This window comes from Apis mellifera, linkage group LG4, assembly GCF_003254395.2.
Source record: "Apis mellifera strain DH4 linkage group LG4, Amel_HAv3.1, whole genome shotgun sequence".
Lineage (NCBI taxonomy): Eukaryota > Metazoa > Arthropoda > Insecta > Hymenoptera > Apidae > Apis > Apis mellifera.
In genome coordinates, this window is record NC_037641.1 from 4,836,953 (window position 1) to 4,854,977 (window position 18,025).

The following is an 18,025-nucleotide window of genomic DNA, read 5'->3' on the forward strand; positions in this document are numbered from 1 at the left end:
ACTTATATGTAAATAAAAAATAATTTATTTAAACTTTCCTTCAGGATTTTTCTTTGTTCCAAATGTTGGCGAACTTGTTTTTTAACGCAAGCGTATCAAACAAAACTGCAGCGAACAAGAGTGCATTCAAGTATGCGATTGACAGATGCTCGAATCTACGATACATTATATTTGGAAGAGATGAATCGTGTTTGATATTTCCACATTTTTCTATGAAGGATAACCTTTTGTTCCTATTATCCTTCACGTATCACGTGAAAATTAAATATCGATATTTGGACGCTTATATCAGTTAGATGACGGCGATACGCCGTGTGTTAACAGGTCATGGGGGCCTGTTTCGGCCGCTGTATTTCCAAAGTTACAGACTCCTTGTCATACAGGTTAGAAATATGATTTTTATTTTAAAATAAAGATTATTCATTAAAATTTTTGATTTGTTTATTTTTATTCATATATTATTTTTTTCATCTCTATAAATTCTTTATGAATATTATATCTATGTCTTTTTATAATTTTATATATATTTCTCATTTTTAATGCAATACATATCTAAATTTAAGGTTTTATCAAAGACATACCAGTATGTCCTACCAAGGAGACGAACAAGTTGAGGTAGATATAATGTTGTGCTATATATTATAATTTCAATAATTTATATTAATATATAAAATAATTTTTTTATAGTTTATAGATGACAAAGGAGGTACAGATCAATCTAGAGGATCAAAAACGTAAGAAATTATAATGAGTTTTAGGGCAATGTTTCAATTATATTATATTAATTATATGCTTCATTGTTATGCTTTCTGGATAGCCTATTATCGTTTCTCTCCTTAAACCGATTTAAGGTAAACAAATTAATTTATCAAAATTTTTATATATTTTATTGGATATAATAAATTTATTAATATAATTAGTGATTTTAATTAAAATATTGAATGATTACATTTAATCATTATATTTTTGTTATGGAGATAAAATTTCAATGTTTATAATATATTTGTAGAAAAAAAATGGAATCCCTGTAACATTGGAATTATTAGAAGATGGAGCATGGTCAAAGGGTAAAACTAATAAATATGCCAGATTAAACTCTAGGAATGATGCTTCTACAAGGTGCAATAATTATATAAACTAATCCTATATAAATTACTCCTATATTACTGCAAAACAACAACTAATTGTAATAAAATTATTTATTAGTTCTGGATTGGATACACCATTACAAATTCTTGATGCAAGAACATTAATGAAACAACAAGCATGTGTTTCTTCTACTCCTGGTTCATCATTAGATCTGGAATGGGAACATGAAGGTGAAAAAATGTTTTAATTATGCATAAACAAAATTACATATAAATTATATATAAATTATATATAAATAATATATAAAAAAAAATTGTTATACATTTAGGAATGCCTTTGCCAATTATGGATGATGAAAAAGTTGAAAGTACAGATGGTTCTATGACACAAACATCAGTCAATAATAGTCAACCCTCTAGTTTGACAGCATCTCCTTGGTCTAGAGTATCAACACCAAATAGTTTAGAATGGGATCCGGTAGAAGCGGATATGGTATGTGTTGATTTAGAGACTGAACAGCTTTTGACTGAAATAGAAAGATTAACGGATAGAGCGTTAAAGGAAACGGGAGAATGGACTAATGCTAGTTGATAAATAATGCATTTATAATTAATCGGGATTGTTTGTATTTTTGTATTACAAAAAAGAGTACACAACGGAATTAACATATATAAAATACTTTTAGAAAACAAAAAAAAAGATTCTACTATTTCAATATTTGTATTGTTGAAACAATATGAAGATATATTTATATTGTTTCAAAATATATATATATATAAATATATGTAATATAATATATAATTTATTTAATATAGAATTTTGAAAAAAGGTATATATTGCCTTATACTATATTATTTAAAGTTTATTATTAAAAAAAAACGCCAATGATTCAATTGAAAGAAAATTTTCTATATTATGCATATGTATATAAATTTTACACACGTAAAAAATATTTCGTTTCTATAGTTTTTTGAAGATAATGCGAATATTAATATATTGTATTTTTTTCTCTGTATTGATTCTATTTTATTCTGATGAATTTGAATTTTTATTTTGATTTTATTGGATTTTCACGAGACAATAACTTTATTCCTATTAATCTTTGTAATTTTCTATCATATTCAGATCCGATGTACTTCAATAAGACTGTCTCTAATAGCTGACGTTTTTTATAGTTTTAATAAAAAATAATAGAAAATAAGTTATATAAAAATGATATATATATTTAATATTTCTATTTAAAAAATATGACTTACAGTTTATTCTCTCTATATGAAATCATTTTTGTATATATCATATAGCCAATCGATTTATTATAGATTCATATAAATAAAATAATTATATTATGTTTAAATTTTAAAAAATAAAAATTTTATTAATATGGATAATATAATAATATATTTATTTTAAAAACATTAAAAATTATTAAAATTAATAATAAATATAAATCATTTATATAACATAAGAAAATTATATCTTTTATATTAATAAACATTTTAATATATTTTAATTTGCTTAAAACACTTATTTAAATCTAGATTTTTTCTTATAGATATTACAAATATTATATATTTTTTTTTACTTTTTTAAAATATTTTTAATATAAAATATAAAATTTACATGAGTATAATCTAAATTTGCATAAGTATTATCTATCCTACTCTATCACTATTCATTTTGAGATCATTATTTTAACATTTTTTATTTAAACAGAAACCAATGTTATTTTAAATTTTAGATAGCTTATTCTACTTATCATGAAAAGAATTTGAAAAAAAAAAAAAATAATAATGTGATCAATTTCTATGTTATCAGCTAACAGAGACGGGATTTATGTAATATATTATGTATCATCGGATTCAAATGTATTAGTATAATTTTATTATTTTTTATTGTTATTTATTTTTAAACCAAAGATCTTTTATTTTTTTTTTAATTTTTCGATATGTAAAATTAATTTACTGTAAATAATATTGATCTCATTTTTTTCATACATATATAATAAGATAATATACTACTTTAACCTTTTGAAGCATACACGAGTAATACGAAAATTACTTCAACTCGTTTTTTTAATTTTTTATAAAAGATTTTCTATTTAAACATAAAAGAAACTTTATATGAATAGCTAATTGTGCTTCAAATGGTTAAACAGTACATATCATTCATGTAATAATATAAATTCTTACATTTGTAAAATTTACTGTTCACCACTTATCTTAGATAGGAAAAAAAAAATTAAATGCAGAAATTAATATTAAAAGTGTATCAGGTGCTATCAATGCAATATTATATTTTTTGCAAATGAAATTATGAAAAGCTTTTTCTGGAGAAAATTTCTTTAAGGCTTAGTATCTTATATTATTCATATTTTATATGAAAAAGACTATTATATAGTTTAAATAAATCTAGTCACGTTCAGATTGAATTGTAAATTTTTGTAAAATTTAAAATGAAAAAGAAGAAAAACAAGAGAAGTCGAAATAGTACTGATGTAATATTAATGTTGATGCATATTTAGTGTACAAACATGTTTTTACTGAAGTTATTACTAAATGATTAAGTTACAATTTTAGATAGATTATCGATTATTAAATATGATGAATAAATTTCAAATCGAAGTAGGTTGCCTTACAATAGGTACAGAATATCGATATACTTCGATATTAAACGATTTTAAACTTCGATTGTATCGTGTTTGCGGCTTGACTGCGTTACAGTTGTATAATTAAATTTAAGATTAATAGTTTGCATTACGAGCGAATCAAAATATACGCAGCAATAGTAAAGATAGTAATAATGTTAATGATAATAACAATGTTTAATGATAAAAATATGTTAATGATTCAGTGCCATGACTATTCATGCATTCTATAAATTTTGTCTTTTGTCATATCTTGAACTTCAAAAATTGAAATTAAATTTTTTGAATATGCATATATAATAAAAGTTTATAAAGATTTATATTAAATTGCATGATAAACGCACACAAAAATATTAGTTGAGCAAAACTGTATGTGGCTTAGTATTAATATCTACATTAATCCTAAGCACAAAATGTATCCAATATATTAATATATAAATTGAACACATTGTTCAATATGAAAAAAAAAAGAAAAAAATAAGAAGGTGCTTCAAATGATAAAAGAAAAATGTTACAAAACTCTTGCAATCTGTATTTGTATTAATAACAAAAATAAGTCATATGAAAATTAAGTAAAGTTGATACTTTGATGATTCTAATGTAAATAGAATTGGCAAAAAAAATCAAATTTAAATTCAATTTGACTTACTCAATTGACTATACATATTTTGAAAATTAATATATCCTATATATAAAAAGTATGTATTGAAACATTTAAATTTTTTGTCAAATTTTTTTTATATGACAAATATGTATGGCAGAAGCTTTTTTTTTTCAAAAATTTTAAGTATTTCAAATAGGGACCAAAAATATTTTCAGTATTAAATTTTTTCATGGATAATACTTTGTGCTGAAACAATTATTTCATGTAAGTTACATATATTGAATTATTCTTCGATTGTCTATTTTATATTTAGTTTTAATATTAATTTCTATTTTTCAATTTTAAATATTTAATGAGATTATAAATATTTATTATGTTTTACATATAAAAAAATAATTTATGATTATATCGGTTTTAAAGTTATAAACAAAATTTATCACTGTTGGCTTTAATTATATATATATATATATATATATATATTTATCTGTGCCTAGCATTAGATATTGAAAAAAAATTGTTTCTATTTCATGCACAGCTGTTTATCCTGTATTGTGAGTTTGTGATTTTTAAAAATCAACTGTGCATTTGCTTAAGTATGAAATATAGTTATTAATATTAATATAATATTAATTATATAAAATACATAATAAAATATATAATTATATAGTATTTTATATTAATATTTTTGTTTATTTAGATGCAATTTTGAATACAATTATAATATAAAATGCAATAAAATGAAATGAATTTTATTTATTATTAATAATGAGTTCAGAAATAGATTTTTATTTTTATTTACAATTCAGCATAAAATCAGTCAACAAATTATAAAATTGAATATAAAAATGTATTAAAAAAATTATATATCATGATAGATGTTAAAATGAACATGTTTGTATGCTTTAATAAATAATTACTTTATTATATTTTTATGTACATGCTAGAAGAAATGACAAAAATTATCCCTTGTATTTTTAATTCCTTTTTAATTAGTTAGAATAACACTTAAAATAATGAAACCATGTTTAGTTTCATTATAATGTAATGATTCAATAATTATAATATTTTATTTCATAATCTATAATGCAAAAGATTCTAAATCTAAATAAAATTTAAATATAAGCTAATAGTTGAAGCTTGAAATGGATCATAATATGCAATATTCAAGATACTATTATTTAAATATATGTGTGTATATTATTCATGTATTCGTAATTAATGTTTAATTATACATTAGCTACATGTAAATACTCACTTTAGCATCCAGATTTTTAGTTGTTTTAATATATATTGTTATTATGGATTAAACATATTAAATGATAAATTTCCGAACGAAACTTGATAACAATTTTTTGTTTTTTTAACTTTTTTTTTTTTTTTTTTTTTTTTTTTTCTTCAATTGAAGCCAAAATGTTAAAGCGAGCATTACTGAATAATATACATATATATGATGCTTGTGGAATGGATTATGTTTTTAAATTGTTTTATCTATTATTTAATGTTTTAATTACAAATATTGATAGAATTGATTTTATTAAATATTTTAAAAATTGGTATATTTAGTTTTAGTTTTTATGCAGTTTCATGAAATATAACACAATATCTCTCTTGTTTAATTTATATTAAATTTATATTAATTATATACAATTCTAACACACAAGATATATCTACATCTATATAACAGTGAAGAAGAAAAAAATGTTTATAATTAAAAACTATAGTAACATTAAAATTAAAATTTATTATCATGAAAAATGTTAGATTTATTGTGAGATGAATTTGATTAAAACATTTTTTTTTAAATGTTTTAAAATAATTTCAAATAATATGATTTTGATGAAAATCATGTTTGTTTAATACTGGAATAATTGTAAAATGTAATTAAAAAGTTATAACGTATCAACTAGATGTACGAATTAAATGCAATTTATAATTTCTTTATTTAGAAATTGAAATTTCTAAATAATTTCTTTAAAATTATGCTTTGGAAATATATATTAAATATCAAAAAGTTAAAAAGAAACATCTAAAAACATAAGTATATAACTTATTAAAGAACAAAATAACTAAATTAGAGTTTTCATTATTTTTATCTTTATAAAAAACAAGTAGATTTCATGAACAATTATTTTGTAAAAATTATATATATATTTTTATACTAAAATGAATATATCAATGCAATTTTTGTTATATATTATTTTCATGAAATTTTGATTATTTTCAATATGTATAAATTTGACATTCTTTTTTTAAATTTAAAAATGTTTCGTGTATGTAAAACGTGTATAAAATTTTCTTTGTTTTGTTAACATACTTACAATCAATTTTCTGTTACATTTAATATAATTTAAACAAGAAATAGTCGTCGTAAAACAAGTAGAATTATAGCTGATACTAAAGAAGCAATTAGAATACTCCAAAATAAATCGTTCGATGATGACATTGTTTCTATTTGTTGATTTATTATGACAGTTGATTGCTGTTGATCTTCAGTCTCATTAATTGATTCAACACCACGTTGTCTCAGTTGATTTTCTGAAATGCCATCTGTATTAAGTAAATAGGATGTATCAGATGTGGGTGAATCATCAGCCTAAAAATGTAATATTTAAAAATATATAAATTGAATTATATTATCAAAGTTGATATAAGCGATATAAAAAAGTACCTTTAATGCTATTGTATTTAACATAGTTTGTTCTTCTTCTGTGATGGGTTTTTTAACAGTATTTTTAGATAACAAATCAACAACTTTGCCACACGTATCACATTGCCAATTTAAAGATCTATGATAAAAATTTTTTTAAATATTTTTTTTCTATTTATAATATTTAGATTTAAGATTTATTTTAATTACTTTTTTGCAAGCTTCTGTCTTTCTTCTTTGCTATAATCTAAAGAACCAATTGTTCCATTTCCTGGTGTCGGCATAAAAGCAATCAATGCCAATAAAGCTGTTCTAATGCTCCATGAAGGCTGCCATGTCTCTGGATGATGTCCAGAAATGCTGAGGCAAATCTTTTTATTAGTTTCAAAACGTCCATTAGGCTAAAAAGAAAAAGATACATAGATTTTTAATTATTCAATATATAAATTAAAAATTAAATATATTTTATATTAAAATTACTTACTGTTAAAAGTATAATATTTGGAGGTTTCATTGGATATTCTGGTGGTAATAAAATTCTACCATGGTAAATACCACCTTCAAAATCTGTGGATGGTGGGCCTTGTACGGTAAAATGCCATTCAAAAAGATTGTCTTCTAAAGGAGATGCACAATATTCTTCTGTAGCTTCATGAAGTTCTTGAGCTTCCCTCATTAATCTTTTCACAGCTGAAATTTTATTTATTAGATATTAGATAATGTAAAATTTAGTGTGATTACATATGGTATTGCAATAATTAAATGTATTTAGTTGTAAATATCTAAATAATACATAAAATTTATTTTTATATTAAAAATATTCTATATTGGAAAAAAAATCCAATGATACGTTATCGTTAAATAACGTTAATTTATAAATAAACATTCTACGAAACTGCAATATATATATATATATATTGTGAATTCATAAATACAAATTATAATCGTAAGGATAAAGAAATGAATGATAGAATTCGTACTTTTTTAATAACTTACCCGGGCTTTTCGCGTTGTATTTCCCTTCGAATGACATTTTTGCGAGTATGTCGACCGAGGTTAACAACTGGAATAAAAATAGTACTTGAGCTAAGTGCTATCTGTCTTGTCAGACGTTCTCGATGCATCGACGTAGCCAGTTACAAGACATTCTTCACATTTTTTGTTATAATGAATTCAACTAATTGAAAAGGATACGTTGATTTAAGTATAATGACAAAAATAATTTTGACGTGGCCTAATAGGAGCGGCGCATACAAAATCCTACAAAAAATAATGTGAAAGTGGCCGCGCTTATCCCGTGCACGCGCACTTACGTCAATTTCACCACTTGAAGTTGTTTGCTTATGAATATGTGCAGAAGTTAAGTGTAAAAGTTTTATCTTCAAAAATATTAGATATGTAGAATTTATTTAATGTTATATAATCTTTGAAATTTATATTAATGTATATTAATTAAAATTTTATAAAATTATATTATATTAAATTATATTATTAAATTATATTAAATTATATTATTATTTTATTCAATATTTTTCTTATAAACACTGCTTTTTGAAAAATTGATGTCATAAATTATATTATTATATTTAAATTTAAAAATATTTTAAATATTAAAGAATTGTTTAACTTTTTCATTTTTAACATAATCATTTAGTTATTCATAAGCATTAAATATGTTGAAAAGGTTACTATAAATTTTATTTTTTATTTAACCTATAATATTTAATTATAACTTATCGAAAACATATATAATATTAATAATATAAATATATAAACTACCTTGATTGTGTGATCCTGAAATTTATTTTTTTTTGCAAAAAGAAGAAACAGAACACAGGTATTCGTGGAAATTATAGACTTTATTTTTAGAATATTTTGAATATCATAAAACAACGTAAACATTCACAACAAATGGGAATAGGGTGTTATTTATAATAGTAATAATAATAATGTTATTACGTTATCGTAATAATTAATCATTATGAATATGTCATCATGACGTATTTATAATTATGTATAAGTAAGATCTTGCATTTAATTTTTAGTAATTATCCGTCATATCTTTATATTTTTTTTTTATTTATTGATAATGATAATAATAGATGATAATCATATTTAATAATAATGACAATCATCGTAATGGTAATAATAAGAATAATAGTAATAATAATAATAATAATAATCGTAATATTTCTATACGTATGTTTGTCATGTATATGTATATATAAACAAATATAATTATATAATTATGCTTATTTCGTAAGAAGGGATAGAGTTCATAATAGCGCTAAACAATATATGCAATACAGTTTTCTTTTGTTATTTTTGCTGTTGTTTCTGTTGTCAATTCTTTTACCACAATTATTCTCATCACGATAGTCATACAGTCGAAAATGTTAAGAATAAGATTTATCGTAAATAGATAATAGTAGACGTGCGTATGTACAATTTTATCGTTGAATGCCATTCTTCAAATGCTGCAAATATATATAAGTTCGATTACAGCTCATGCAGTGTTTTGTGCAAACTCGACGGATATACTTTTATGGTTATAATATTTTACAATTTTGTCAAGTCGATAGCGCATTTACATCGATTAATCGATTGAATACAGAAACGATGAATTGATGATTTTCATAATAAATATGCGATATAACCACAAAATCGTATGCTAATTATACACTTTTAATCATATTATCTTCCTTTAGTTTGTTACGTAATTATTTTTTAATTGCGTTTCTTTTTTTTTATTTTATATATATAAGTATATCCGCCAAAGAACATTGCATAAAACCGACAAGAGAAACGAAGTCTAAGGCTACAATTTCCCTAGAAAAATTGATTAAAATCGCGATTTTGGACGTTCTCTTCGTTCGCCCAACCTCTTTTTATCACGATACGTTTCTTGCGATTACCCCTGTTCCGTTACAATTTATTCTTCTAATATTTCATCTGACTAACTGTTTCCCATTTTCCAGAAGGCAGTTTTATTTGCACATGTGGGAGAAATGAAAAAAACCACGATACGTCGATCAAATAACTGATCGTAATATCTGCTCTTCTTCTTCGGACACTTCAATTATTAACCTCGAAAATTTCGTTTATTTTTCCATATTTTTTTATTTTTTTATTTTTTTTGGTTTCTTTGTTAACTCGATATGTACATACGATTATCGATATAAGAGTATGGATCACAAATTGCGATTAGCAAGCAATCAATGACATTTAACGATAATTACAAAATAATGGTAATCGTATGGTACATAGATATATACACACACGTGCACAAATTTTATATGTATATGTATATATTTACTGTCGCAGCGATAATACAGAATAATCAGTCGTAACAGGTACATAAAAATAGTGGCGAATTCGATCGATTGTATTATGTTTTATATAACATATAACATAAATTTATATATTATAATTTTATATAACGTATAATATTTTATTTCATTTAAAATATATGAAAATTTTTTTCTCATAATTTAATATATATATATATATATACATACAAGAAATTATAATAAATTAACTTGAAAATAAAAAATGCGATGGTTCCACATGAAATTGTTCATATAAATTTATCGATAAGTTCGGTAATCGAAAATCGTTGTTCGATATCGAGAGCAACTAATCTCTGGGGAAAAAAAGCGATTTCACTTGCGATCGATCGGATTCGTCATTGCAACAAACGTCATGGCAAAGTAAAGAACGATTCAGTGCTATATAGCAAAATTTCTTCCACACATCATGCCAGATTCTACGAAGAATGAGGTTAGATTCAAAATTTTCTTCCATTTTTTATTCTGTTTTTTTTTTTTTACCAAAATTGTATAAATCGGATTCCTTCAAAAACTTTTCCCTCTTGAGAGAAGATATTAATTTCAAGATCAAAATTTCCTCACATAGGAAAAGTTTCTTTCGAATATCCATTATATATATTATACCATATATTATATATATATATATATATATATATATATATTTAGTTCATGGCTTATATGTCTCTTATCATATGTATTCGTTTTCCTTGCTCTTTTTCATTGTGTATATGTGTGTATATGCGCATCTGTGTATGTGTGTATGTGTTTGTGTGTGTATATATGTATATAAAAAGATGAGAATCATATAACTTAACTTTGTATGTATACATATTATGCGTATATACACGTATATAACCATTTATAAGTCATCGCAAAACTCTGTTCCCCGACATGCGCCATTTTATCGAGTTGTACGCGCCAACGAGGCTATTGTATTGCTTGTCGATCATCGAAAAAGGTTCGATAGGTATCTGAACATTGATAGATATTTATCTTCATGATTTCTTTCCTTGGCAGATAGAATTCGAAGAATTAACAAAGGTTTTAAAAAAAATTGATCATATTTTTTTGAAACAATATTATTATTATTATTGTTATTATTATTATTATTATTATTATTATCATTTTGAAGACATTTCATTTTTTGAAGATACATACGTAAAAAAAAAAAAAAAAAAAGGAACTCTGCAAAATTTCCGGTATAGATTGTATTTGGTTTTTTATATTCTTAAAAATTCACGTGTATTCTTTGTTAAAGCGTTTACATGTGGTTCCTTGATAATTAATAATGCAATCGCAGATTCTTTCGATTTTTTTTATCGCTCTGCTTTTCCTTCGACTTCCTTCTTATTGAAAATCTAGATACTAAACATCGACGCATATGATTTCGGGTGACGCTACAAATCACGGAGTAACATTAGACAGAAATAGAAAGAGATATAAAGAGAGATAGAGAAAAAGAGTGCGTGTCTTTGAAAAATGTAGATAAAATGGTAAAATCCTCGTTTAGCTGTTCTCCTTTTTTATCACGGAGGGACAAAAAGTATTTCGAACGAGTTCGTAACAATCTAAGAGATCGCTCCACTCTTCACTGCTCGATTTCCCATTCGATCGATACCTTTTAATCGTGAAGTTATACACGTTACTAAAAAATCGAATACGGTTATATTACATGTTGATGTAATGTATATACTTTTTAATTTTCTTTCTTCTTTATTTCTTTTTTAATCATTACAAAAGACATAACTATTCATTTTTTCTGAAAACATCTTGTTTCTTTTTCTTTTTTTTTTTTTTTTTTTTTTACATTTTAAGAAAATGCAAATATTTTCAGAATCAATAATATAACAAAACAACAACAAAAGATACATATTCTGTTCAATTTTCGATCTCTTTTGACTTTTTTTTTGAATGCGATGCATACGACTCAGCATGTAGTATAATCGTAAATGTTAAATCGCGTTTTATTAAAGTTATATATATATATATATTTAATGCATGTTATACATTATTATACCCGTACTTTCTCGTACAATGATGAAACGTAAAATGTGAGAACAAAAAAAAAAAAAAAAGAAAAAAAAGAATCGATCCGGGAGTCGAGAAGATGTTTTAGTGGATGCGCACATAAGTCTAAGAGAAAGGCTTTGGGTTCAATCCCAATCGTAAGCTTAACGATATACACGCTTCTACATTATAATACAGTTCTCGTTTTTCTTTTTTTTTTTTTCTTTTTTTTTTCTATTGATCTTTGCTACGCCAATGCATGCACTTCCTCCATATTTTAGATTTTGTTTAACGATTGTTTTTTTTTTTTTTTTTTTTTTAATTATCTTAGAAAAACACGCGAAAGTGTAAATCGATAAGTTCGTTGGATTAGCGTTATTTAATTTATCGATAGAATTTAAGGATCAATTAGAAGGAAATGCATTGATCGCGACAAAGAACACGTAGATTTGTCATTATGAAAACGAGGACGGTTCGGATGCAACATAAATGATGATCATATCCTTTTCTAAAGGATCCGATTGATTATTCGGTATTTTCCGTGCAATGATAAAAAAAGGATACGACCGTCAAGGATGATCCTGTATTCTTATTCTTATTATACGATACGTTTCTCTTTTCTTTCAAATAATGCAAAAATGATCGGCATTGTACGCGTTTTTTTTTTTTTTTTCGATAAATTACACTTTCGATAAATGTACAATTATAATCATTATTATAATTGTATTTGCCTGATGTCGTAAACAGAGTGTATTATTATAAATTGCACTTTGATCCATGCAAAAAGATCGAAGCAAACGATATTTTTATCACAGGATCAATCCTTTCTTCGGATCGATAACGAATCACGCACGTAAGGGAATATCGTTATCGATCCACGGTGATCCGAGCCGAGTCGATAAGGTTTTCAACGACTTATCGACGATCGATCATTTTTTTTATTTTTCCTTCCTTCCTTCTTTCTTTTCTTTTCTTTTTCTTTAACCTATCTAAAAAGATTTCTACGACACGATATATATATATATATATTAGGATTAAGACGCCCGCAGAAATATGTACAATATGTTTTTTTTTTTTAAGAGGCGACTGCATAAAAACGTACGTTGGGACACGTTGGTTCGCGTTCAGGAATCATATCATCAACTCTGTCCACCTGTTTTCTAATCGTTTTGCATTGCTTTTTGATTACCTCCTTACCACCACTCGATATAAAAAAATCGCTTTGTTAAACAAGGGCCCCGATAATAACTTGATCGTTCTAGCATATTTTGTGTTCTTTTTCTTTATCTTTGTCTTTTTTTTTTTTATCTTTTTCTTTTGAGCGCAATTAGATAACGCTAACAATTAAGTACTACACTGTATGTATGTGAAATAACGATATTTAATGGTAAAAGTTGAATAGCAATTGTGCTGGACACTATATCTGTCTTAATTAAAGGATATTGCCATAAATGTCTTATTTAACTGTACATTTTCGTCCTTATCCCGTGATTTTACACATTCCAAGGATATTTATATTCTTTCTGCATTCTCTATTTTACTTTTGCGTCTTATTATCCTTTTTGCGAAATACTAGAACAATATTTCTTATATGCATAATGCAATACGAATTAAATCAATAGAAATCGAATTTATCAACAGAATAAAAATTCCATTGATCGATATATTAGAAAGAAATATTTAACACCATAGTTTACATTTGAAAAATGACTGAACACTGAAAATCCCGCGAGCAGAATTTTGGAATTAAAATTTACGATACACACTGAACGAATTATTATTATTTTTTATTATTAGATAGACAAATATAAGAATTTCTTTGTTTGCAGAATAAACTAGAATGGAAAAGAAATGTGGCAACCGAGGGAAACGTGATTATCGTGCGAGCAGAAAATGGATAAAGTCGAGTTTTAGTTTAAAAGAGGACAAGCGGATTTTTGGTTACATAATCCTGAATCACCATTATCGTGTCACCCTCGTCGTAACGCAGCTGAAATGACCATCACAATATCGAACAGCAGTAACAGATAATATACACATTATGTATATTAACTTTACCAATAGATCTTCGATTTTTATTTTATTTTCATCTTCACTTGGTAAACACTCACTCACACTTTTTTATGTACTTTGAAATATTTTTTTTTTTTGTTTTGCGTTTCGATAATGACAATATGAGAATATTAAATATATATATATATATATATATATATATATATATATATGTAGCATCGGTAACATCGGTGTTAACGATATAATAATTAATAGAAGTAATGATATATAATTATGATAATAATAATAAGAATAATCATATAATGACAATAATCAAATAAGTAAGAATAATCGTATCTCACGATGACCGCAATAATAATCATAATAATAATTAATTAACACTATATTATAATATGTATAATATTTATATATATATATTTATATGTATTTTTTATTTATAGCTGTATATTTTATATATATATATATAATTGTATTTCATTATTATTTAACACATTTCTTTTGTACAAGTAAATCAATTAAGAATAAGTACAACTTGGTAGCAAAGAGAGATAGAATTATATTATTCACTGTATATTTTTATCCATAGTGAGAAGAGATATATATATATGTATATATATATATATATTTTTATATGTATATATATATATATATATATTTATATGTATATATGCATATATATATATATACATATATTGCACAATATTTGTTTGCCTATATATATGTACATATATATACATATATATCTTATTTAATTCATTTCATTATAATAATATTCTTTCATTATCTTTATTATGTTTCAGATCGTAATCCTTGCACGCCGCTATCTATGTTTGGCTGCCGGAAGTGGTCTTACTCTATCATACTTTCCGTTCTCCTAATATCTACGGACTTTTTTGTAAATCCAACGTGACTTTCCATTGCGTGACAATGAGAGCTTTTCGTCGCGGTATCCGCCCATCTTCTCATTCACTTTTTCATCGATCCCTAAAGAGAGGAGGTAGAAAAAACAGCGAAAACGACGAGAAAGATCCGCGACTCGATCGCGAAACCTTATTTATTACTAGAAATATTACATGATAAGGAGAGCGTGGCACAGTTTTGACGCTACAATTGTTCACAGGGCTGGCCACGATCGAAGAAAATGGGGACGCGACGAAAAGCGCGGGAACCGCTTCAACGAATGAAGGAGGAAGGAATCGGGGAGTCATAAACACTGGAAAAATGTTTAAAAGAACTAAATAGCACAACTAGCAACAGGAAGCAATTAATTTAAAAAGCGAAATGAGAAAACATTAAAATCATATTTTTGCGATACACGGATTCTTAAAAAACAGCAAATTTTAAAAAGAAAGAAGTCGATACACGTAATATAAAATGAAAGTTACATTGCAAGAAACCGACTGGTTAAAATTAATTAAATATCTCTACACTTTCAGAGCTATAATTATATTAACGAGGGGTAAGTGGTCTTCGCGCGAAGAGGCCGCAAGAATCATAAAGGAATTATAGTTTGGCACTGATACCCGTCAGCTTGAACTTAACACGTTCGCACAGCTGGAGAGAACCAGCATTGGGAAGTCACGTATTCCTATTCGATCCTATTGCTGATGGACTTTATGGCACATCGAATATCTTCCTTAAAATCCTTTGATTCCATTTCGAAACTATGGCCTTGGTCTCTTTGCCTTATGCATCCAGCATACCTTCGATAAAAAGAAAGGAAAAGAAAAGAAACAAAAGCTACAACGTAACTACGAAACAACATTAACTTAATTGTCCACCATTCGACTGATTCGAAATATATCTTTTTTCAGAGATTACAAAAACTCCACTTCCGGCACCAGGTACGAGCAGCGTGTGGCTGTGGCCCAGACTTACGTCGGATAGTAGCAAGAACACACATTAAAATCATAGAAGATCAACGCTATTAGACGTGTTATGCAAGTAGCTAGTCCGCTTTATTTCCCCTTTGATTCTCTACAAACCATTTCACTTGTTGGCTCAAAGGATAAGATCAGATCTGCGGATGCTCTAATTGGCATTTCCATTCTTTTTTTCCAGTTTATCATTTCTCGTCTCGTTTCTTTCTCGCCTGAATAATGCACCAGAATAACCAATACACAATACGAATACATATACACGCGGATTGGTCGAGCGTTTCCCTTTTCTTGGTCTCTCCCCGAGGTATCCTTATTTCGTGTTATTTTAAAAATGCCTTCCTTATTCAGATTTACGCATCACACGTCCAAAAGGAGCACACATGTCATGGTTTATCAATGTAATATATATAGTATGCGTTATAGATTCTTTTATGCGCGAACGAGGCCCACGAGGCCTCCGCGAGATTCCTTTCTGTCTCGTCGAGCGTGCCATTTTGCCATCGATCCCTCTTCATCATTCTCATCTCTCTGAATAAATACAGGAAAGATGCAGAACTGTCCAATGGATATCGTACGAGCACGAAACGACCGTCGTTCATAACGATCAGTTGACGATCGATTTATGCGATTTATAGAATCGGCGATAGAACGAGATTTTAAAATACCACCCGGGTAGATTGGTCGGGATGTGAAGTTAAAACTCTTGGAAGATGTTCAGTAAGATAATTATAGGTCGAGGTTAAAATTCTTAGATTCGAATATAATATATAATATATGCGAATTCCTTTAGAGATGAAATTGAACGACACTTGTTAGTTTAAAGAGAATTCTCGAATGTTTAGAACATTAGATAGAGATTCTCTCGGGGAAAGGTAAGTTCATTACGAATTGATGGGAGGTAAGAGGGAAGATTGTTGGGCTGTATTCCTTGGAAACCTTGGTCCATGATCGGCACCAGCCAATTCTTCATTGGAACGATGATATTTCATTCATATCTTATATTTCTTACTCATGACTGTACATAGGACCCGTGCGATCCCGATCTATAAAGTAATTCAATTTATCTAAACTTAATTATTCTTCTCTGACTAGGATCGATCATTCTATGACGGCATATTCATAGAATATGAAAATTTCACTCGTTTGAAAAACTCATTTGAAATTTCACCAATCGAATCGGCTGGTCCAGGATCAAAAGCTATCGACAATTTTTGCTGGAATACAGAACGACGAATATAGAACTATTCGCATCGAATAAAAAACCGATTTGGATACGATGGATCTCCGTTAAATTCATTCCAAAAAAAAAAAAAGACGTGCTGCTACCGCGGAGGACGCAGTTCCGTTTCCGGTTGTGGGCGGAAAACGACGCGCTCGACGTGCGATGTTTATCTTTATATCGTGCCGCGAGAACCATCATCATCAAACGTGTATCGATATCGATAGTAATGATGATCATCGTAATAATTAGTAATAATAACCAGTAGTATAATAATAATCATCATAATAATAATCATAGTAATAATCATAATATTAATTAATTAATTAATAATATATTTATAATATATATGCGTATATTAAATAAATTCTCCGATATAACTTACGACTTAATCCTAAAGCTTAGCTCGACTTAAGATTTAAGTAATCCCGCCACCATTTTTTTTTTTTTTTTACGCGCGGGGGGATGCCCGTGCACCCTCCAGGGCGAACTCCTTAAGAACCTAATGAATCCTAAAACCGGAAGCTCCGCCATATCGACAGGCCAGCTGCCTTTAAATTTTTCTTTTTTTATTTTTATTTCCTCCCCTTTAC

General features: G+C 26.4%; 2 protein-coding genes across 10 annotated transcripts; one reads left to right on the forward strand and one right to left on the reverse strand.

Moving 5' to 3' along the window:
- Window positions 1–82: 82 nt before the first annotated feature.
- LOC552171 lies at window positions 83–16,260 on the forward strand. 7 transcript variants are annotated; one of them, XR_003304510.1, is made up of 10 exons: window positions 83–383; window positions 564–615; window positions 688–734; window positions 818–851; window positions 1,010–1,119; window positions 1,207–1,319; window positions 1,418–1,581; window positions 14,150–14,419; window positions 15,134–15,697; window positions 15,770–16,058. XR_003304510.1 is itself a non-coding variant. In XM_026440058.1 (8 exons), the coding sequence occupies exons 1-8, from the start codon at window positions 328–330 to the stop codon at window positions 15,209–15,211; spliced, it is 654 nt and encodes a 217-aa protein (XP_026295843.1). In that variant the 5' UTR covers window positions 86–327; the 3' UTR covers window positions 15,212–15,786. The 7 variants fall into 7 exon arrangements, 2 of the variants coding, with proteins under 2 accessions (XP_006560635.1, XP_026295843.1); XR_001702706.2 differs by having other exon boundaries at window positions 15,134–15,330; window positions 15,454–16,058; XR_003304509.1 differs by lacking the exon at window positions 14,150–14,419 and adding an exon at window positions 16,148–16,260 and having other exon boundaries at window positions 86–383; window positions 15,770–16,080.
- Window positions 6,613–8,891, reverse strand: LOC409794 (ubiquitin-conjugating enzyme E2 J1). 3 transcript variants are annotated; one of them, XM_016911705.2, is made up of 6 exons: window positions 8,764–8,891; window positions 7,981–8,047; window positions 7,469–7,674; window positions 7,195–7,385; window positions 7,006–7,123; window positions 6,613–6,930 (listed from the first exon to the last, which is right to left on the reverse strand). In XM_016911705.2, the coding sequence occupies exons 1-6, from the start codon at window positions 8,884–8,886 to the stop codon at window positions 6,685–6,687; spliced, it is 951 nt and encodes a 316-aa protein (XP_016767194.1). In that variant the 5' UTR covers window positions 8,887–8,891; the 3' UTR covers window positions 6,613–6,684. The 3 variants fall into 3 exon arrangements, with proteins under 3 accessions (XP_016767194.1, XP_016767195.1, XP_393288.2); XM_016911706.2 differs by lacking the exon at window positions 8,764–8,891 and adding an exon at window positions 8,179–8,304; XM_393288.7 differs by lacking the exon at window positions 8,764–8,891 and having other exon boundaries at window positions 7,981–8,311.
- Window positions 16,261–18,025: the final 1,765 nt, after the last annotated feature.